This window comes from Rhincodon typus, chromosome 6 (genome assembly GCF_021869965.1).
Source record: "Rhincodon typus isolate 14 chromosome 6, sRhiTyp1.1, whole genome shotgun sequence".
NCBI classification, from domain to species: domain Eukaryota; kingdom Metazoa; phylum Chordata; class Chondrichthyes; order Orectolobiformes; family Rhincodontidae; genus Rhincodon; species Rhincodon typus.
In genome coordinates, this window is record NC_063337.1 from 11,463,161 (window position 1) to 11,486,360 (window position 23,200).

The 23,200-nt window shown below is 41.7% G+C and overlaps 1 protein-coding gene across 1 annotated transcript in view; it reads left to right on the forward strand.

Moving 5' to 3' along the window:
* dhrsx (dehydrogenase/reductase (SDR family) X-linked) overlaps nucleotides 1-23,200 on the forward strand; it is a 242,893-nt gene that overhangs the window by 154,441 nt on the left and 65,252 nt on the right. The window contains exon 4 of the mRNA XM_020515831.2: nucleotides 5,891-5,992. Coding sequence (XP_020371420.2) covers nucleotides 5,891-5,992 — 102 coding nt within the window. The remainder of the gene's footprint in view (nucleotides 1-5,890; nucleotides 5,993-23,200) is intronic.

The following is a 23,200-nucleotide window of genomic DNA, read 5'->3' on the forward strand; positions in this document are numbered from 1 at the left end:
GGAAGCGAGTCCTGGTGCAGAGCGAGGGGAAGCGAGTCCTGGTGCAGTGCGAGGGAAAGCGAGTCCTGGAGCAGAGCGAGGGAAAGCAAGACCTGGTGCAGTGCGGGGGAAACGAGTCCTGGTGCAGATCGAGGGGAAGCGAGTTCTGGTGTAGTGCGAGGGGAAACGCAAGTCCTGGTGCAACGAGAGGGAAAGCGAGTCCTGGTGCAGAGCGAGGGGAAACCCGAGTGCTGGTGCAATGAGAGGGAAAGCGAGTCCTGGTGCAGCTGAGTGCTGGTGTGAAGTGGACTGGAGGCTTGGAGCGGAGTAGTACAGTTGTTAGGCTGGGGCCTGGAATGGGCAGTCAGATGCTGAGCTGCTGCTATTTGAAATTCTTTACTGGACTGTAATGTCAATCCTTTAACTATGCTATCTTATTTCTAACATATTGTTTAGACACTGTAAGTAATGCTACTACTTTTCCTTTTTTCCTCTTTTGTATCCAAGGTTTGTAGCTAGGTACTAAGATGACGCCATTATAGGCATTGTAAAAACTTCTCACTGTATTCCTGTACATCTGCACTGGAGTACACGTGACAATAAAGGATACTCTATTCTATTCTAGAGAGGATATTCCTGAGGGATTGTCCAGCCAATTTATACGGTGGAACTGAGAAATAATGGGGTGATCACTTTGATGGGATTGTACTATAGGCCCACCTTTCCAATAGTCAGCAGGAAATTGAGGAGCAAATATGTAGGGAGATCACAGAAAGATGTAAGAATAATAGGGTTGTAATAGTAGGGGATTTTAACTTTCCAAACATAGACTGGGATTGCCATAGTGTTAAGGGCTTGGATGGGGAGGTGTGTTCAAGAAAATTTTCTCAATTAATATATAGATGGACCTACTAACGAAGGGGCAAAACTCAACCTTCTCTTTGGAAATAAGGCAGGGCAAGTTACTGAGGTGTTAGAGGGGGGGAGCACTTGAGTACCAGTGACTATAATTCTACTGGTTTTAAAATAGTCATGGAAAAGGATAGTCCAAAGTTAAATTTCTAAATTGGGGCAAGGCCAATTTGATGGTATTAGACAGGAACTGTAAAAAGTTGACTGGAGGAGACCGTTCATGGGTAAAGGGACGTCTGGCTAGTGGGAGACTTTCAAAAGCGAGATAACAAGAGTTCAGGGCCAGCATGTTCCTGTTAGTGTGAAAGGCAAGGCTGGCAGGAGTAGAGAACACTGGATGACTAGGAAGATTGAGGCTTTGGTCAAGAAAAGAGGCATATGCCAAGTATAGACAAGTGGGATCAAATGAATCGCTTGAGGAGGGCAAAATGGAGATATAAGACAGCTTTGGCAGATAGCGTAAAGGAGAATCCAAAGAGATTCTACAAGTACAATAAGGGCAAAAGAGTAACTAGATAGAGAATAGGGCCCGTTAAAGATCAACAAAGCCATTTCTGTGTGGAGCCACAGGAGATGGGTGAGATCACAAATGAATATGTGGAGAAAAACATGGAAACTAGAGAACTCAGGGAAATACATAGTGATAAAAACCGAAAGAACGCGGATGCAGTAAATCAGGAACTAAAACAGAAGTTGCTGGGAAAGCTCAGCAGGTCTGGCAGCATCTGTGGAGAAAAGTCAGAGGAAGGGTCACTGGACCTGAAACGTTAACTCTGATTTTTCTTCAGAAATAAATAGTGATGTCTTGAAAAGAGTCCATATAATGAAAGAGGAGGTGCTGGAAGTCTTAAAACGCATAAAGATAGATAAATCCCGGGACCTGATCAAGTGTCTCTCAGGACGTTGTGGGAATCTAAGGAAGAAATTGAGAGGGTCCTAACAGAGATATTTGTATCATCAACAGCTGTGGGTGAGGTGGATGGTGACTAATGTTGTGCCATTATTTAAGAAAGGTTGCAAGGAAAAGCCGGGGAACTACAGACCGATGCACCTAACATCAGTGATAGACAAGTTGTTGGAGAGGATTCTGAGACACAGGATCGATGTGCATTTGGAAAGGCAAGGTTCTGCATGGTAGACTGGTTAGTAAGGTTGGATCAAATAGATTCCATGGAGAGCCAGCCAACTGGATACCAAATTGGCTTGATGGTAGGAGATGGAAGGTGGTGGTAGAGGGTTGTTTTTCACAGTGGAGGTCTGTGACCAGCGGTGTACTTCAAAGATTGGTGCGGGGACCACTGTTCTTCGTCATTTATAGAAACAATTTTGATGAAAATTTAGGAGAGAGGGTTAGTAATGTTGTGGATGACACCAAAGTTGGTGGCATAGTGGACAGTGAAGAAGGTTATCTAAAAGTACTACGGATCTTGATCAACTGGGCCAGTGGGCCAAGGAATGGCAGATGGAGTTTAATTGAGATAAATGTGAGGTTTTGCATTTTGGTAAGACAAACCAGGGCCGAACTTACACAATTAATGGTAGAGCCCTGGGAGAGTTGTCAAACATGGAGACCTAGCGGTTCAGGTACGTAGCTCCTTGATAGTGGCGTTGCATGTAGACAGAGCCGTGAAGAAAGCATTTGGCGAGCTTTCCTTCATCGGTCAGAGTATTGAATACTGTAGTCGGGATGTTAGAGCTGTACACGACATTAGTAATTCTGGTCTCCCTGGTGTAGGAAAGAGGTTGTGAAAATAGAAAGTTTTCAGAAAAGATTTGCGAGGATGTTGCCGGGGTTGGAGGGTTTGAGCTATAGGGAGAGGCTGAATGGGTTGGGGCTATTTTCCCTGGAGCGTCAGAGCTGAGGGGTGACCTTATAGAGGTTTATAAAATCATGAGGGGCATGGATAGTGTAAATAGACAATGTCTTTTCCATGGGGTGGGGGAGACTAAAACTAGAGTGCTAGGTTTAAGATGAGAGGGGAAAGATATAAAAGGGACCTAAGGGGCAACTTTTTCGCACAGAGGGTGGTGCATCTATGGAATGAGCAACCAGAGAAAGTGGTGGAGGTTGGTACGATTACAGCATTTAAAAGATATCTGGATGGGTAAATGAATAGGAAGGATTTAGAGGGATATGGGGCAAATGCTGGCAAATGGGATTAGATTTACATAGGACAACTGGTCAGCATAGACGAGTTGGACTGAAGTGTCTGTTTCCGTGCTATACATCTTTATGACTTTATGACTTTAGTAAGGCCACATTTGGAGTACTGCGTGCAATTCTGGTTGCCCTGATATAGGAAGGATGTTATTAACCTGGAAAGGGTGAAAAAATGGATTTACAAGGATGTTATAAGGACTTGAAGGTTTGCATTATAAGGGGAGGCTGGACATGTTGGGCCTTTTTATCCCTAGAGCATAGGAGGCTGAGGGACAACCTTATAGAGGTTTATAAAATTCATGAGGGGTATAGATAAGGTGAATAGCCAAGGTCTTTTCTCTAGGGTAGGGGAGTCCAAAACTAGAGGGCATAGGTCTAAGGTGAGAGGGGCCTTGAGGGGCAACTTTTTCACACAGAAGCTCGTTTATGGAACAAGCTGCCAGAGGAAGTGGTAGAGGTGGGTACAATTACAACGTTTAAAGTCATTTGGAGAGGTACATGGATAGGAAGCGTTTAGAGGGATATGAGTCAAATGCTGGCAAATGGGACTAGTTCAGTCTGGGAAACCTGGTTGGCATGGACGAGTTGGAATGAAGAGTCTGTTTTACGGCTCTATGACTCTATAACCACATCAGCTGTGAGGCTGGAGTTGCACAATTAGGATGCCTGAAGGACACAACTGAATCTGTTGAGTTTTTTTTATGGCAAGCTGACTGACTGTTATCTGTTTTTTATTCACTTATTCATTTATATATATTTAAATTCTTAAATGGTAGAATGAGAATCTACATTTTATAGATTACTAGTCCAGTAACATAGCCACACTTGGCACAACACAAACAATATACTGCAGGTTCTGGAAATCTGAAATAAAAACAGAAAATGCTTAGCAGTCAGATAATCTTCATGAAGAAAGAAGCAGAGTTAATGTTTCAGATTGATGATTCTTCATCAGAACTGAAAAATGTTCGGGATGTGATAGATTTTAACGGATCAAGGATAAAGAGAAAGGAAACAGAAAGCAAAGAAGATTAAAAAGGTGAAATAAAAAGCCAAATGGAAATGCTGTTGGAAAGAGGAGGAGAACCTTTTCAAGTTGCATGTCCTTAGATGAGAACTCGCAGTGAATGAAATACCATTACTAGCAGAATGTTACCAGTGTTACAAATCTGCACTATAGTGGTAAAAATATAGAAAAGGTAAAAATACCCACGTAAGGCTACATCTATGGAGAGTGAATCTGAGTTCACATTATTTTGCAAAATCATCTGTACCCAAATTCTGACAATGAGCAGCCTTTAAACGACAAAGAGAAGTCATTGGATGAGAAACGTAGAGATATTTCAAAAATATGATGAAAAGTTCAAACCCTTTTTCAAAAAATATAACCTCGAGTTACAGTCTTACAGCTCGCATTTTGAGCCACACTTCAAAATGTGAAAAATGTAAGAAAAAATGAAGAGAAGGAAAAGCTGGCACTGGATATTTCTGTTTTGCAAATACCCAACAATCATCAACTGCAAATTAAACAGGCCAGATTAATTACAGCTTTGCTTCAGCCTCTGAATAATCTGTGTGGTTACTTGGCATTGTGCTCTTGTCAATGCAAAGCAGCTTATGATCTGATTAATTTTGAACAAAGCCACTGGAGATTTCTGTTTTTTAAAAATAAATTCTTTAGCGTTTTTTCTTAGCACAGCCTCTTTCTAATACTTAGTAATAATACAAGGAAGCCAAATTAACTCCTGCCTCAACTCTGGGGCATTTTGGGCCCAATCTGTGAGCACAATATACTGATTTTCTAGTGGTATAGATAATATTTACGTTCTGCTCTGCACAGCCAAAGCAAGTAAATGCTACACCTTGGGCCGTTGTCTAATATTGTCATTTCATAACCGTTTGCATTTGGGTGATGCTAAGTTCAGCACTATTTACCAGCTTCATAATTCACTGTTTAAAGTGCGATGGAATTTGAGACTAAAAGAACCTTAAATGCTAATGTGTGGTCGTCCATGTGCTAACATGAAAGAAGATGGAAGTGTCCTCTGCACATATATACTTCTTTAAGGTATCAGCCACGGTTCAGTTGGTAACTCTCTCACCTGCAAATCAGAAGGTTGTGGGTTCAAGTCTCATTCTAGGACTTGAGCATACATCAAGGCTGCCATTCCAGTATAGTACTGAGGGAGTGCTACACTGTTGAAGATGCTACCTTTGGATTATTCATTAAGCCAAGGCCTTATTTTCCCATTAAAGATTCTGTGACACTATTTTAAAGCACAAGCTAAGATTTTGTCAGTCAACATTACAAGCCTGCTGAGATTTCATCCCATTCTACTTAGGTAATGTGATATGCTTCTCCAGCATGTGACAAACTTGCATTTTGCAGGTCTTGATTGTCATGATACTGCTCATTGATAAATGATAAAAAGTTGGAGAGTCTAGCCCCAAATCTACCCTAAACAGAAACTGCTGGTTATTATCCCAATCATCTTATTGTGTGGGAGTGGTTTATTTTAAATGTTGGATGGTGATCAAAACACTTGCCCCATAATCTAAGCAAAAGTAAATCAGTATTTAACAGTATGGAAAACAAAAAATGCTGGAAATCACAGGTCAGGCAGCATCCATGGAGAGACAGCAAGCTAATGTTTCGAGTCTAGTTAACTCTTCAAGAGAGCAGTAGATTTGATGACTTTGATATGTTCAGTGTTTGGAGCTATTGATAACACAAATGAAATCAAATATATTTGCTTGTGAAAAGTTTCTTGTATCCATGGTTAGAATTTGTAAGTAGCAGCAATTTAATAATGGATTTTTTTCCCCTTTTTTCCCCAGTGGAGTTTATGTTCCTAGAGCTTGCTTCAATGCAGTCCATACAGCAGTTTGTCCAAAACTTCAAAGCAAAGAATCTCTTACTCCATGTTTTGGTAAATAACGGTGAGTTTAAATTATTTTTGCTTACACTACAGATTGATAGTTCATAGTCTTGGGGTTACCTGTAAAGGATCTGCTTGTCCGTATGTAGACCTGTTATTTTAAACTTCGAAAGAGTCCAGATCATGCCCTTGTTATAATGTGGATACTGCAGCAGCAACTGAGCTGTTTACAATAAAGAAACTTCACTGCTCAATGTGAGCCATTTTAAAAATCAAGCATTTAGACTTTTGGCAACTTCAGGCAAAGGTGGGGTGACTTATTTGAATGTTATTTTTAATATTTCAGAATCCATACACATTGCTGAAACATCAGGACATAGATAGGACTATAATTTTAGTCATGCGTTTAACATCAAACAAGACAATTTTGCATCAAAATTGAAAATGTCTGCTGTACTTTGTAGTTTCCTTTTGTCACCCTGCATAAACCTTTGTTCCTTTTTATCTAACCTCATTCTATCTGAATTTTATCTATTCTTACCGATTCTATCAATGTATCCATTGCCAATTATCCAATTATTGCCCTATCTTTGGGAAGGACAGAATGTATTAATTTCCTTTCTTTTCCTCTGCCATCTTGATCTCACTATCCGTTCAGGGTTAAGTCAATGGAAGCCTACACAATGGTCATTTTTTTTTAACACAAATAGTATGGAAAAACCACAAATCCCCTGTCATCAAACAGTAGCCAGGAAGCAAACTCAGAAGTTTAATTATTCTATTGAAAATATTATAAGTATCTTATATCTTTGTTTTACTGAAATGAAAATATGCTTGCTGAATATTGAAATTGTGCTACGTTGTTGGTGGTGAGGAACATTTGAATGTACAAGAATCTTTTCCATGTTGTACTGAACTGTGAAATATTTTATAGTCTGATGAGTTTCTCATTGATATATCAGAGTTGGGGAAAAGACGTCGGATGTAAATTGTTGACTGAAATTGGGGAAAGGGCGAACGGCGCTTGCTAACTGAAGTGCTAGAGCACAGAAATATTCGATGCAGATTTGGTTGCCTTACCAGCTAGTTTGTTGTGACAGCTTTGGCTCATTTGTAGCATTTTCACCTCCTTAACTCAGATAATTTTGTGTTCAAGTTCCTTCCAGAGACTTGAACACATAATCCAGGCTGGTAATTCAGTGCAGGAGAGATAGAGTGCTGCAATTTGCGAACTGCCGTCTTTCAGATGGGATGCCCCTGCCTTCACCAAAGAGTTAGTACTTAGACGACTGCCTTTTTGATACAGATCAGTGACTTTGGTAAGGTTGTTCCCCCTTCTGGGAAAGTCCATAGGTCTTTCAGAGAGCACCAGAGGTCATCATCTCATCGAGCCATAGCGTCCCTACAGTGTGGAAGCAGGCCATTCAACCCAACGAGTCCACACTAACCCTCCGAAGAGCATTCCACCAGACCCACCCCACTACCCTATCCCTGGAACACTGCATTTTCCATGGCTAATCCACCTAACCTGTGCATCCCTGGCACTATGGACAATTTAGCAAGGCCAATCCACCTAACCGGCACATCTTTGGACTGTGGGAGGAAACCACAGCACCCAGAGGAAACCCACGCAGACATGGGGAGAATGCGCAAATCCCACACAGACAGTCACCCAAGGGTGGAATCGAACTTGGGTCCCTGCCGCTGTGAGGCACCAATGCTAACCACTGATCTCAGAGTAAGGGGTTTCCCGTTTAGGAGGCGATGAATTCATTCTGTCAGAAGGTGGGGAATCTCTGGAATTCTTTACTGCAGAGGCTGTAGAGTTTGAGTGATTAATTATATTCAAGGCTGTGATAGATCGACTTTAATCAGTAAGGGAATCAAGTGGCGAAGGCAGGATAGTGGAGCTGAGGATGTTCAGATCAGTCATGATCCCACTGAATGGCGGAGCAGACCCGATGGGCTGAATGATCTACTTCTGCTCCTATGTCTCATGGTCACACAGTAAGACTCCATGCCCCTCAAAGAATAATAAGACTACTACAAGCCATTATTTATCTCTCAGTGAACAGCACTGAAATTGATGATCTAGTCATCATGTCATTGCTGTTTGTGGAACCTTGCTGTGTGTTTCCCAGATTGTGACAATGACTACACATCAAAACAAGGCTCACTAGAAAAGGCAGATGAACCTCCTGAGGTGATGAAATATGCTATATTGTTGCAAATTCTTTCTGTTTCTACTGATCCTAGTGTAGACCAAGTATCAAAGCTATGGCTTACTTTTACGTATGGCTCCATCCACACTGGCCAGATTTTCTTGAAACTTAATATAAAAGTCAAGCTAAAAATTAGAACAAAGTCCGAAATGAAAAACAAATATGTTGGGGGCAGGGAGAGTCATGTAGCTTTAAACTGAAATTCATGTATTTTTTGCTTTATGTCTTTTAGTTTAATACTGAACACAGAGGTATGGTAATCTGGGATTATTCCTGATGTAAATTCTTATTTTTTTTAAATTGCTGTGCCAAGATGTTTAGAAGAAAGAACATCTGAAAGGAAGACATTCAGAGTGAATTAACAGAGGGATGAGACAGCTGAGCTGGAGGGATAAAAGAAAAGTAAAATATGCAGCAACATTGCAATAATATAAAAGGGAAGGTTAAAGCACAAGCAGATAAAAGATTTAAATAATAAACTAAGCAATTTGAGGAAGGAAGGGATATTTGCAGAATGTGTAATAAAGGGGACAAAATTGATGTTATCTCTTTTAGTGTTTGTTTGCAATTGTTGTGTTCTGTCTGAAAGACAGGTGAAAGAAGATTTAATAAAGTTCAAAAGGGAATTGTACATTTAAACATAGAAGATAGGGGCAGGAGTAAGCCATTCGCGTCATCAAGCCTGCTTCAGCATTCAAAGAGACTTGGGCTGATCATCAGCCTATTTTTCTCCACTATCCCCATGTCCCTCAATGTCATTAGTCTTCAGAAATCCATTGGCAAATAGAGTTAAGGAGGATCCAAAGGGATTCTACAAATACATTAAGGACAAAAGAGTAACTAGGAAGAGAATAGGGCCCCTTAAAGACCAGCAAGGCCACCCATGTGTGGAACTGCAGGAGATGGGGGTGATACTAAACAAGCATTTTGCATCAGTCTTCACTGTGGAGAAGGACATGGAAGGTAGAGAATGTGGGGAAATAAATAGCGACATCTTGAAAAATGTCCATATTTCAGAGGAGGAGGTGCTGAACGTCTTTAAACACATAAAGGTAGATAAGTCCCCAGGAACTGATCAGGTGTACCCAAGAACTTTGTGGGAAGCGAGGGAAATGTTTGCTGGGCCCCTTGCTGAGATATTTGTATCATCGATAGCCACAGGTGAGGTGCCAGAAGACCGGAGGTTGGCTAACATGATGCCACTATTTAAGAAAGGTGGTACGGGAAAAGCAGGGAACTGTAGACTGGTGAACCTGATATTGGTGATGGGTAGGTTGTTGGAGGGAATCCGAAAGGATAGGATTTACATGTATTTGGAAAGGCAAGGACTGATCAGGGATAGTCAGCATAGCTTTGTGCGTGGGAAATTTTGTCTGACTAACTTTATTGACTTTTTTGAATAACTAATGAAGAGGATTGATGAGGGCAGAGCAGTGGACTAGGTCCATCTATATGGACTTCAGTAAGGCATTCAACATGGTAGAATCCTCATGCTAGACTGGTTAGCAAGGTTAGATCACACAGGAATACAGGGAGAACTAGCTATTTGACTACAGAACTGGCTCAAAGGTAGAAGACAGAGGGTGGCGGAGGGTTACTTTTCAGGCTCGAGGCCTGTCACCAGCGGTGTGCTGCAAGAATCGTTGCTGGATCCACTGGTTTTTGTCATTTATATAAATTATTCGATCTGAACATAAGTATGGTTAATAAGTTTGCAGATGACAGCAAAATTGGAAGTGTAGTGGACAGCGAAGAAGGTTACTTCAGAGTACAACGGGATCTTGATCAGATGAGCAAATGGGCCGAGGAGTGGCAGATAGAGTTTAATTTAGATAAATGTGAGGTGCTGCATTTTGGAAAGACAAATCGGGACAGGACTTATACACTTAATGGTAAGGCCTGGGGATTATTGCTGAACAAAGAGAACTTAACGTACAGGATCACAGTTCCTTTAAAGTTGAGTCGCAGGTAGATAGTGAAGAAGTCGTTTGGTATGCTTGCCTTTATTGGTCAATACATTGAGTATAGGAGTTGGGAGATTATCTTGTGGCTGTACAGGGCATTGGTTCGACCACTCTTGGAGTATTGCGTGCAATTCTGGTCTCCCTGCTGTGGGAAGGATGTTGTGAAACTAGCAAGCATTCAGAAACGATGTACAAGGATGTTGCCAGGATTGGCGGGTTTGAGCTTTAAGGAGAGGCTGAATAGGCTGGGGCTATTTTCCCTGGAGCATCGGAGGCTGAGGGGTGACCTTACAGAGGTTTATAAAATCATGAGGGGCATGGATAGGGTAAATAGACAAGGTCTTTTCCCCGAAGTGAGGGAGTCCAAAACTAGAGGACATAGGTTTAAGGTGAGAGGGGAAAGATTTAAAAGGGACCTAAGGGGCAACATTTTCATACAGAGGGTGATGCGTGTATGGAATGAGCTGTTAGAAGAAGTGGTGGAGGCTGGCACAATTACAACATTTAAAAGGCATCTGGATGGGTATATGAATAGGAAAGGTTTAGGGGGTATGGACCAAATGCTGGCAAATGGGACTAGATTTATTTAGGATATCTGGTAGGCATGGACGAGTTGGATTGAGGGGTCTGTTTCCGTGCTGTATATCCCTCTCACTCTCTATGACTCTATGGTTTATGAGCAGAAGTATGCCATTCAGCCCATTGAGTCTGCTTTGCCATTCAATGTGATCATGGCTGCTCTGATCATCCTCAGCTCCACTTTCCTACCTATTCTCATAACCCTTGATTCCCTTACTGATTAAAAATCTGTTTATCTCAGCCTTGAATATACTTAATGGCCCAGCCTCAGCAGCCGTCAGTAAAGAACTCTACAGATACACTCAGTTCCTCTTCATCTCTGTCTTAAACGTGCAGCCCCTTATTCTGAGATAAGTCAGGTACTTGCATTGTACTTTTTCTATACTGCAAGTATATCCATTGTAGACTATATATATGTATGTCTGGAAAGGAAAATGTTAAAACTATAGGGATATAGCAAGGTGGAAGATAAATTGAATAGCTTTGTAAAAGGGACACAGTGTGTTGTGAAATTTGAAGGCATTAAGGAGCGGGGTTTGGATGTTCCAAAGTGTTAGTGACTAGGCTACCCAGTAGAAAGACAAAGATGATGATGGAGTGAGAACAGACACGTAAGTCAAGGACACAATCTTGATTTTGTTTGCGCTCGTTTCTGGGTAAAAGTAAGGAAAAGTTCCCATTGTCCCAGAGGACAATAGGGCTGCACTCTCATATGAGAGAGATGATTGTTAGTCATTTAACCTAAAGGTCACTATGCCAAAGCCAAGGGCAGGTTGAGAAGGTGAGTCCTTCATGGTCACCTCTGCCGGCACCAGAATTGAAGCTGTACTGTTGGCCTCACTTTGCAGACAAATTTAAAATCTGAGCTCCCAGAACATTCAGTTGCTGCTTACAAGCTGTCTTCACATATAACCATCCACCGAGTTGCAACTAAAAGCTATTTCATCAAAGTTTATGGTTGGTGGAATAACCAGAAAAGAAATTGATATTTCAGAATAATGTGATGGGATTACTTTCAAAGCTATTAATTTGTCTCTTGCATTCATTGCTATCCAGAACTCAAAACAATCTGTCAGTCCCTTAAGATTCCTTACTTATTGACCCGGCTTCTTGTTAATTTAGTATTCTTTCACCAACTTCCTTTTCACATACAAATTGATTCTTGAAAGTTTGAAGGTGAAATTAATAACAAGAACCGTTGTAGTCATGTGACAGGTATATGCAGTGTGAAGAAAATAGTCTGACAAACATGAAGTACTTTGGTCACGCAGACATGGGGAGAATGTGCAGCTTCACATAGTCACCCGAAGGCTGGAATCGAAACTGGGTCCCTGGTGCTGTAAGGCAGCAATGCTAACCGCTGAACCACCATGCACCCCTTACTCCTTACCAAATGTGTTAACGACTGAAACAAACCCAAGAGCTCTTTCTCAGTCTTATGACTGTTAGTATTCACCAGGTTAAGAATATGTAGTGATGTGTAATTTTGGGATATTGCTAATATTAAGTAACCCACAATGAAGTATAACACAGATTTCTAATCAACTAAATGGGAGTAACTCACCAGAATTTTATGCTTTTCGTGAGCAGTGGTCAGAAGCAGCAGCGAGTTGAAAATTAATGGGGACTGACACTTGTTAAACCTCCTTGTTAACGACCCAATTCACCTGGTGAATATTCAGCCTCCCATCTCGCTAAACAAGCTCGACGTTGGGGAAAACCCAAAAAGGAAGCCAGAACGAGGACCTGGGGGATTTAGCTCACCGCTTGCTCTGAATGACTTCCCTATTATAAATTGGGCATCAAAGTCTCAAGGCACAATCCATGGGCGCAGGCCGCATGCACCACATGTTCACAGACATTGGCACTTGACATGTACCAGCCTCTTAGAAACCTCATGGCACATCTCCAATCCGCTTCTGCACTTCAGCTTTGTATCTCGGGCCGCTGCAAGGACATTTTGTGCCCAAGGACATGCACCCAGTTCATGGACTGGACCAGGCTACGTCTCTGAGCTCTTTAATTGTTCTCGTTGCACTCAGTCACTGTGCACCTATTTAGATACCCTTAGCATCACTGATGGCTTGGTGGCTCATTGGTTAGCATTGCTGCCTCACAGCACCAGGGACACGGGTTAAGATTCAAGCCCTGGGTGACTGTCTGCTTGGAGTTTGCACATTCTCCCCATGTCTGTGGGAGTGTCCTCTGGATGCTCTGGTTTCCTCTCACAGTCCAAAGATGTCCAGGTTAGATGGATTGGCCCTGGTAAAATTATCCATAGTGTCCAGGATGTGTAGGCTAGGTGGGTTTGCCATGGGAAATGTGGGGTTATGGGACTAAGGTGGGGGCTGTGTCTGGATGGGTTGCTCTTTGGAAGGTCGGTGCAGGCTCGATGGACTGAACGGTCTCTTTCTGCACTGTAGGAATTCTATGATTCTATACTGCCTTGCCGCCGCACTGTTTAGTCAGGAAACTTGTCATAGTTGTCAGCAGGCTTCAGACAAGTCAAGGGGGATAGCCTTAATTAAGGAGTACCTGATACAGTAAATAAAGGGGACTCGCTGATACTGGTCCCGGCCAAGCTTGGGGTGTTCAGAGTCAGGATCCTGTCCTCGAACGGGTGAGTAGCCAAATGACGGGTAGCACAACACCTGCCTTGAGGATTTTACGCCCTATTGTGCGCTGTTTTCCTCCAGAAATGATGCAGGTATTATCAAGGATGAAAGTTGATAGCACAGCTATTGCATTTTTTGCAGATAGAGAGCAAGAGGGAAGTGTAGAGGGCACACCGGTGTTGTGTTAGTGTTGTGAGCTGTTGGAGTGAGTGACTGCACGTGAGGGAAGATGTTGCAGGCAACAATGAGAGTGGGTGGTGCATGAACCTCGGTGGGAGGTGGGTAAAGTAGCAGAGATAGAAGAAGTGTCAATTATGAGAGAGAAGATGGTGGAATCTACCCTGGCAGAATGGAGAAGGACATTGACTTTCTTCCTACAGTGCTGGGCGTTCCCTCAGATGGCTGCGACTGATTAAATCCAGGTGGCAACCTCGGATTAGGCTGGTGTGTTCTGGTGTCGTGGCCTCTATAGTCCTGGAGGAGAAGGAAGTCCAGCATCAACACCACCCTATTCCACAGGTCCCTCTGGGACCCTTCCTGCAAAGCAGGGCACCAATTGTCTCACATCTGGGACAAATGTTAGGAACTGCGCAGGGCATTTCTGGACTGATGGTGCTTGTCCAGAAGCACCATGGGCTTGCAGTGCAAGGGATGCTGGTCTTTTGGCAGATATCTGCTGAGTGCTGAGTTGTTCCAGGAGCAGTATGTGATAAGAATTGGTTGTGAGAGATATCATAGGGGCATAGTCTGTAATTAAAGAGGCAAGTTTGACAATATACAGTGAGAGAACTCACTAGGCTTCACAAATACAAAACCTCCAAAAAGTCCCAACACGGATCTCATGTTTGTTTGACCTAATTTTGACATTGAGGAGCGCTTGCATTTCTTTCCATGTCAGAAGCTCTTCCTGCAACTCTTTCCGATAACAAATGAAGACCCTGGAGCGGTAATTTTTAAAGTTCTTATTCACTACCAACAGACTGGCTGCCAATTTGTCCTTTCGTTTAACTGATTAAGTGTGGTCTGCTTTCTTGGTCTGTTTTCTCTCTTCAACTACCGATCTTTACCTACTTGCTTGGCAGTCCCCAACATGAGTATTACTGGAAAAAGCACATTTTTTCAAAGTATTTTGTCTGGCACTTATCAGGATTTGCAAGAATACAAATTTAAGGGGAAAGCCTGCCAACCAATTAGCACTCTCATTCAGCATAAATGTTGCTTTTCCCCCTAAATTAGTATTCTTGTGAATATGCCAGATGAGTGCAAGATGAAAGGCTTTGACAAAACATGCTTTTTCTCAGCCTGAATCACGATCTTCAACTTGAAAGCCAAACAGTGGTAGTGCATGTGCGGGTGGTTAATTGTGCTAGTCCACTGTTTCTAATTGCTTTCAAAGGAGTTTCACCCCAATCATCGATAATCTATTAGGTCTTGAGGACCAAGGGGACAAGCCAAATGTGCATGAGAGAGCAGGAGGAAGAGGCTGGGTGGGGTTGCATATCCACAGAGATCATACTTACAGGAGTATCTCTTGAATCCTCCTGCTTTATCTTAAACTGTGGAGCAGTGCCTTGCACCCCTTTCTCTAAGAAAGGAGGATATCACTGAGCTCTTCCACCTGCTACATTCAAAACATGGGCCTCAAAACATGGTGTTGACAGGGATACCAGTGAATTTTAAAGTCACTATGGATCTCCCTCCTTCCTGAGGCACTGTGGCTCAGTGGTTAGCACTGCTGCCTTACAGCGCTAGGGACCTGGGTTCAGTTCCACCCTCAGCTGACTGTCTGTATGGAGTTTGCACATTCTCCCCATGTCTGCGTGGGTTTTCTCCAGGTGCTCCAGCTTCCTTCCATATGTCAAAGATGTACAGGTTAAGTGGATTGGTCATGGTAAATTGTGATGTGGTGTCCAGGAATGTGCAGGCTAGGTGGATTAACCATGGGAAATGCAGGGTTCCAGGGTCAGGGTAGAGGGTGGGATGCTCTTTGGAGTGTTAGTAAGGACTCGGTGGGCCGAGTGGCCTGCTTCCACACTGTAGGGATTCTATGATTCCATGATACCACTGGCTGGAACAGAAACTCCGATGTACCAGTGCAGAACCTGGGTGCCATGTTTGGACCTTTGGCAATCGTTACTATTTTATTGTCCTGACATCATTTGTGAGTGAGAGACAGAACCAGGCTGAGATAATGTGAAAAACGGCATCTGTTCATTGTTCCGACTCACAGCAAATGTACTCCTGGATGTTGGAGCAGGTGAAAACACCCAGGAACAAAGAGAAGTTGGGGTTACCTGCAAATGCAGGCTGAACACAGAGGAACTGAACATATTCAGGATCAAGAAAAAGTGATGGAGCACACAAACATGACTAGCCTTATGCCACTCATGTTGATATGTCCTCTTCCATGGTTGTCAATGTGCGATGAAGAAGATTATGTTTCAAACAGCCATTCACAAAAAGAAATTCACAGAGGAAAGCATTACCAAGAAGCCACAGTGGATTCACTTTGTATGAGTCAAGACGCTTTTCAAAACATTGGAGGCAGTCATCAACTATTGAGTGGGTTGTCTGGCATTTGTCATACAACATTGCTTGCACCAGCCACTGACCTACCAAATGAACATTGTTGTTAAGGAACAATTGGAACTTCAACATAACCTTCCCTGCCATCTCCCAACACCATTACTCAACCTGCCTCTTTGAGAAACATCATCTTCTAAAAAATAATCAGCCTTATCCTAATACTGCATAAAGTAGAAATAGGTATAACTGTTTTTGTCATGCTTGCTTCACAGCTTCAGATTCTGTTCTGCTGCAAACACTCACTGTAAGAAATCACCTTGTTTATCCCAGTCCAGCAATCTGCCATCGTTTAAGTACATTTATTGGACACAGCCGGGTACAGACACTGGCTCTCTGGTGATCACAAAGCAGGCAATCTTTGTACTGCAGCTTGCTACCTTTTGATCATTGTGAGAGATGACAAAGATAACTTCACGAAACATCCTCATTCTGCAACTCAGCCGCCAGTCAGTCTATCACCTCACCAGGCCCTGTCAGTGTTTGTTGTATTTGCAGTCCCTGGACTAAAGTGTTTGTTACTGTTAGTCTGTGCAGAAAATGTCATTAATTGAATTTACAATGAGGTATTAAGCCATATTACTAATGATTTTATGGCACTGTTTATTAAACACAGAGTCAACTTGTCTTCATTACCCCATCACAGTTTGAAATTATAGTGCGTTTGTCTTCAATTTTTTTAATCGGGTTAATCAGCTCTAAAATCTTACTGATTAAAGTCCCACCTCACTTTCATTTTAACACTTCTAACACTAAGGCAATTTTCACCATTGCTATCAGATTATTCACCCTATGAATTACAGATGTCGACTTTATGTGATAAATGTAAACTGCTCCCCTGTTTCCACTATAATCTGCTTAAAGGCTAAGAAATTCTTGCATCTCGATAGTGCCTTTATGCACTCAGGGCTTCTCAAAGCACTTTACCAGGGATTAAGAATTTCTGAGATGTAGGAAATGTCGTAGCTTATTTTGAAAACTACATTTAACACAACCTGGCCATTATCCATACTATCTTGCTGTAGGGCATAGAATTCTGGGTCTTCTTTAAGTGATATGGTGGCTCAATGGTTATCACTGCTGCCTTACAGGACCAGGGACCTAGGTTCAATTTCAGCCTCGAGCGACTGCCTGTGTGGAGTTTGCACATTCTCCCCGTGTCTGTGTGGGTTCCCCCGGGTGCTCTGGTTTCCTCCCGCAGTCCAAAGATGTGCAGGTTAGGTAGATTAGCCATGGGAAAATTGAGCTTTGTTTGAATAACTTGTCTGAAAGATGTAACCTCCAGCAATGGGGAGCTTCTTCATTTCTTGAGTACCAGCTTAGATTTGGTGCTCAAGTGGCTGGAAACAGACTTGAACTTGTGATCTTTTAACTAAGATGCGTGAATCCTTACGATTCACTGCTCTCAGAGAGTAAAGCAAAAGCTGAAGAGGATGCTTAATATTTTAGAATATGAACTTGAAATAACTGCACAGAGACCAGTAATCCATCACCAAGTCATCCTTTATTTGTACACAGTACTATTTACTGTGACCAGCCAGCTCAGAGTCAGACCCCTGAACTGAGGAGATTCTAAATTACTGTTTATATACTTCCTGATTGGCCTGGGTTAACAAGGATCTCATAGTCAACAAGATCCAGCTGGTTCCAATTGCTACAGAACTGATGAATGTCTCACAGTGCTGGAAGTTAGCATTACTAGTGTTGAACTTAAAGTTGTGATGGTATAAACACCGCATGTTTATAGGTTATAAATAATAACCCTAGGTGCATTGATATACAGAGGGATCTTGGGGTGCAAGTTCACAGCTCACTGAAAGTGGCAACACAAATGGATAAGGTGGTAAATAAGGCGTACGGCATGCTTGCCTTCATTATTTGAGGCATTCTGTATGAATGTTGACCAGTCTTGTTGCAGCTGTATAAATTAGTTAGGCCACATTTGGAGTATTGTGTGCAGTTCTGGTTGCCAAACTTTAGAAAGGATGTGAAGACTTTGGAGAGAGTGCAAAAGAGGTTTATCAGGATGTTGCCTAGTTTGAAACGCATTAGCTACAAGAAGAGTTTAGACAAACTTGGATTGTTTTCACTAGAGAATTAGAGGCTAACGAGCAACCTGATAGAAGTATATAAAATTATGAGAGGCATGAATAGGATGGATAGTCAGAGTGGAAATATCAAACACTGTAGGGCATGTGTTTAAGGTGAGGGGTTGGCAGGGGGAGAAGTTTAAAGGAGATGTGCAACGAAAGTTATTTACACAAAGGGTGATAGGTATCTGGAATGCACTGCCAAGAGAAGTCGTAGGAGCACATAGTAAAGTTTAAGAGGCATTTGGACAGACACATGAACAGGCAGGGAATAGAAAGCTATGGACCGTGTGCAGGCAGATAGGATTAGTTTAGAATGGCATCATGGTCTGCATAGACATCGTGAGCAAAGGGCCTGTTCCTGTGCCATCCTGAACTACATTCCACACTGTATAAACCTCAGCTGCTGATTCTGTTCGAAAGTGTAACTGATTGACTGACTGCAAAAGCAAATAATGTTTTCTACTGTCTTGAATGATGACTTTTTTGAGCCTTTGCTTGTGTGCATTACCAGCAAAATCACCTGAATGTAGCCCCCATTAATGAATCCTCTGATTGGTTTCTCCTTTCAGTTTGTCTCCTCCTCCTTTTGCAGTTACACCAGCATCACTCTCTGTCCAGTATCTTGTGGGTGATCACCTCTGTTCAGAGCTCAGTTCTGCCAGGTTATTTGACAGTGGGGCTGAGACATTTTGCTGACTGAATTCATTTCATCCTGTACATATACATGGACTTTCTGGTTAAAAACTAGACATTGAGGCACTTTTTTGTTGCCCACTCCTTATTGCCTAAGGCTATTAAGAATCTACCACACTGTTGTGAGTCTGGAGTCACAAGTAAACCAGACCAGGTAAGGAGTGTAGATTTCCTTCCCTAAAGGGTAGGAGTAATCAGATGAATTTTGCCAACAATCAACACTGCTTACATGGTCACCACTAGCTTAGTTTTCTTTTTCTCTAGTAAAGTGATTCATATTTACATCTGCACTGCAGGCTTATCATAGAATGGGATTGAACTCGATGGTAACATTTTGAGTTCCTGTCACAGGTGTATACATGAACACATCGTAGCTTGCAAGTTTACTAATTTAAACATTATTCAAGCTCATTTTCTGCATTGAGTTAGCACTACACAGGGAGCATAATAGTCACAGGGACAGAAGAGATGACGCAGTTTAAGCAGATTTAATTGACTGCTGTTACGTCATAAAGACAAACCAATATATACCAAGCCCATTAGCTTAGCTGTCAAACTTTCCCCTTTCACTGAAGTAACACCAAGAAAAAGGTCAGGAAGCTTTCCTGGTGCAACCGCAAACTAGTACACAAAGGTTAAGAACACAAATTATGCAGCATGTGGCACACTGTTAATGTTTCAGGTTCCTTTGCCACTGGACACTGTAACATCAGTCTTCCTCTGAAACTTATTCTTCCTGATTTCATTAAACCTGGAGTTTGGGCGGTAGCGTTTAAAAATAGAGCTGGGAAGGTGGAAGCTCAGCTAAACAGAAGTGGTTCTGTATGAAACTGGAGATTGAAGAAGAGCCTAGTTGTCTTTGTGAAGTGGTAATATTACTGGACGTGTAATCCAGCAGCCTGACCTAATGATCTGTGGACATAATTTCAAATTTAATTTAAACTCTGTCAATGTAATAAATCTGGAATAGAAAAATGCTTGCCTTGATAACAATGACGGTGAAACCTAATAGTTTGTTGTAAAAGTCGCACCTGGTTCACCCCGGGGAGTGGTGGGCAATGTATTGGGTAGAATCTGCCACCCTTAGTTAGTCTAGCTTCCATGTGACCCCAGATGCACTGCTCTGTGTTTTAGCCCTAACTGCCCAATGAAGTTGGCCCAGCAAGCCACTCGGTTCTATCAACCTACTACAGGAATACAATACCGTGAAGCTATTCACTCCGTCTGGACAACGACAGTTCAAGTAAGTAGATCACCACCACCCTTTCAAAGGCAGTAAGGGATGGACAATTGATGCCTACTTTGCTTGCGGCTGTTACAGCCCAAAAACTAATGTTAAAAAAGTGTGAAAACCCATGCTGAGATAATGAAAGATACCCTTAATGGGAGACGCATATTAAAAATGTCACCAACATCTAAAACAGAGCAGAATTCATAAAATTGAAAATTACTTACCCTGTGGTGATTAGATTATGCTCTTCTCAGAGCATCAGGTTGTTAGGGTTGTCATCATCTCAGCTCCACTTTCTGATTTATTGTATCCTCTTTCTTTTTTCTGAACTATTTATAGTTTTTCTTTAAATTACCGGACCTTGGCCCTTAAGTAAAAAAAAAATTCCCTGGGGTTTTGCTAAGCAAATGCCCTATTACATGGAACAGAAGATATTCTGAAGTATAAAGCTTATTATTGGGGATTATGGAAATCTGAAAAAAAAGAAACGGAAGTGCTGGATACCCCTAATGGAAGAGAAGTATCTGTTGAGGGGAGAAACTAAGTCAGCATTTCATGTTACATCAGATGTGGAAGAATTTGGAGATGGAGCCTGTTTTAACCAAGATGAAAGTGAGAAGGAAAGGGAGTAGTGAAAAGTTCAAAAACTAATACTTATAATAAGATTGAAATATTCAAGATTAAATGGCAAATGGGATGATGACAGTGGCAGAATCTGAGTAATGCTGATAAAAGTCACATTTCATTAACGTTTCCAACCAAACGTTGGGACTGCACGGTGTCTCAGTGGTTAGCACTGCTGCCTCACAGCACCAGGGATCCGGCTTCGATTCCACCCTTGGGTGACTGTCTGTGTGGAGTTTGTACCATTCTGTCGTGTCAGCATGGGTTTCCTCCCACAGTCCAAAGATGTGCAGGTTTGGTGGATTGGCCATGAGAAATATGAGTAGGGTAGGTGGCTGGGTATGGGTGAGATACTCTTTGGAGGCTTGGTGTGGATTTGATGGGCTGAACGGCCTGCTTCCTCAATGTAAGGATTCTATGAAAGATGCTGACCAGTCAATGCCCTCCTGTCATACAATTTGAGTATTTCTTTCTGTTTTTTTTTTTACAAATTGACTTGGTGAGTATATGACAAAAAGTGTCAAAAAAGTATCTTTTTCTAACAATAATCAAGTTCTCTGTTGCCAAACAACTATTTGAACAACAGAATCATTAACTATAGCTTTAAAAAAGGGCAATGATAATATTCTGACATTGTTCAACTTGTATTAGGATATAAAAGATTGCTGCTGGAGGGAACTAACCTGTTTTTCACTGCTAAATTCTACAAAGCTAAACAGTAATGCGTACATATTGTTAAATCATACCTGAACTCTCACAAAGCCTGAGCTCTCACTAGAGGCTCTCATGTAACCCAGATGTAATGTAACCAGCTGTTAAGTACTATTTAATAAACCCACTCTGTTTATTCAGACTGAGCCTCTCTTCTGCCAAAGTCTTCGTCTCTACTTGGACATCCCTCTCTACTTGGTTTCTGAAACTGATACTGATCAGAAGAAACCTTTCCAAAGCATCTCAGACGGCACTGGTATACAAAGCCACAACACTTAACAGAAGTCAAATCTATTGAACATCTAACATTTTCCAGTCCAAAAAAAGTTCATTGACCTGAAGTGCTAACTTTACTTCTCTCTGCCTGACCTGTTGAGCATTGCTGGTTTTTTTCTGTCTCGGCCTACAATTTCTGTAAGCAGTAAGAAATTAATCAGTTATTTTATAACTATATATTACATTTGGTGCTAAGTGATCTGGAGATACAGTACAATATAATTTTGTCACCCCCAGAGCATTGAATTCCATTAGATTTCCTGGGAGGAGCTGAATGACTCAGAACCTTTCTACCACAAAACATGTATTTAAACAGCACCTTTAATATGATAAGGTATTCTAAGATCTTTCACTGGTGGGCATAAAACTGAGCCACAAAAGGCGATTAGAGGGCAGATGGCCAAAAGCTTGATTGTAAGGTGTGTGTTAAAGGAGGATAAAGAATTAGCAAGGGTTTAGTTTATGGAAGGAATTCCAGAGCTTTGACAGCTGAAGGTACAGTGATTAAAAGCAGCAATGTTGTTAATTATGGCAACATCTGTTTGTCAGGATGGATCAACAAAAGCAGGAATTTGAAGTTCTCTTCACCAGAAATCACTGGAGGCAAGGATTCTGAATATTTTAAAGACTGAGTTAGACAGGTTTTGATTATCAAGGGAATCGAAGATTACAGCAGTAGCCAAGAAAGCAGAAGCGAGACCATTGTCAGATCAGCCCGATCTTATCAAATGGAACAGCACGCTCAAGGGGCTGAATGGCCTACTCTTTATTGGTATGTATGTAATAAGAAGAAGGTTAGTGAATGATAGGATGATGCGTGACTTGCTGTGAGCTAGGAATAAGCAACTGAGCTCAGAATGACATGAAGTTTGCAGATGGTGAAAGTGTTATAGGAATAGTCAAGCATAGAATTAAGAAAGACTTTTGCCATTATAACAACAGCAATAATACAAATGATAGAAATGACTGTTTCTATGTAGCTACATTGTTTAACACGGTGTAGCCAAAATCTATAGGTTATACAGGAGGATTTGTGAGTTTCAGCTGTGTCTCACTGTCAAAAGATGGAAAGGAGTTAAAAAAAAAATAAGTTGGGCAATAGTTTGTACTAACAATGTTCAAGGTTTGCATTGAAGCATTCATGCCTACTCTTTAGTTAAACAGTAGGAACTGTCTGTTCACTCACCAAATAGACATTCTTCATCACTAAACTTAAATCGTGAATCTGTTCACAACTGAACCCAATCCTATCCTCTCTTTCCTTTTCCAACAGGACACAGCTCTTGTGGTATTAGTGTCACTATCTCTGAGCAGAAGGCCTGTTTCGGAGGTGGATAATTACATCCCTGAAGACATTGATTAAAAATAAGGCACTTCCAGTAGGGTTACCTAGGGTGACACAGAATCTATAGCACCACAGCAGATGATTCAGTTTAACTACATTTCCTACATATATGCTCCATACATGCCTCTTCTCACAAACTCCTTCCGGATATCCTCTTATTCTTCTTCCCTCATGCAGTTTCCAAGTATCTCCTGAAAGGTATCTCTGCTTTTTACCTCTGGTATTTCATGGAGTGACTTTTATCACCATGCTTAATAAAGAAAACATTTCTAAATTTCCAATCGTATTTATTAATGATTGTCTTTTGTTTATGACCTTTCGTTTAGTGCTCCT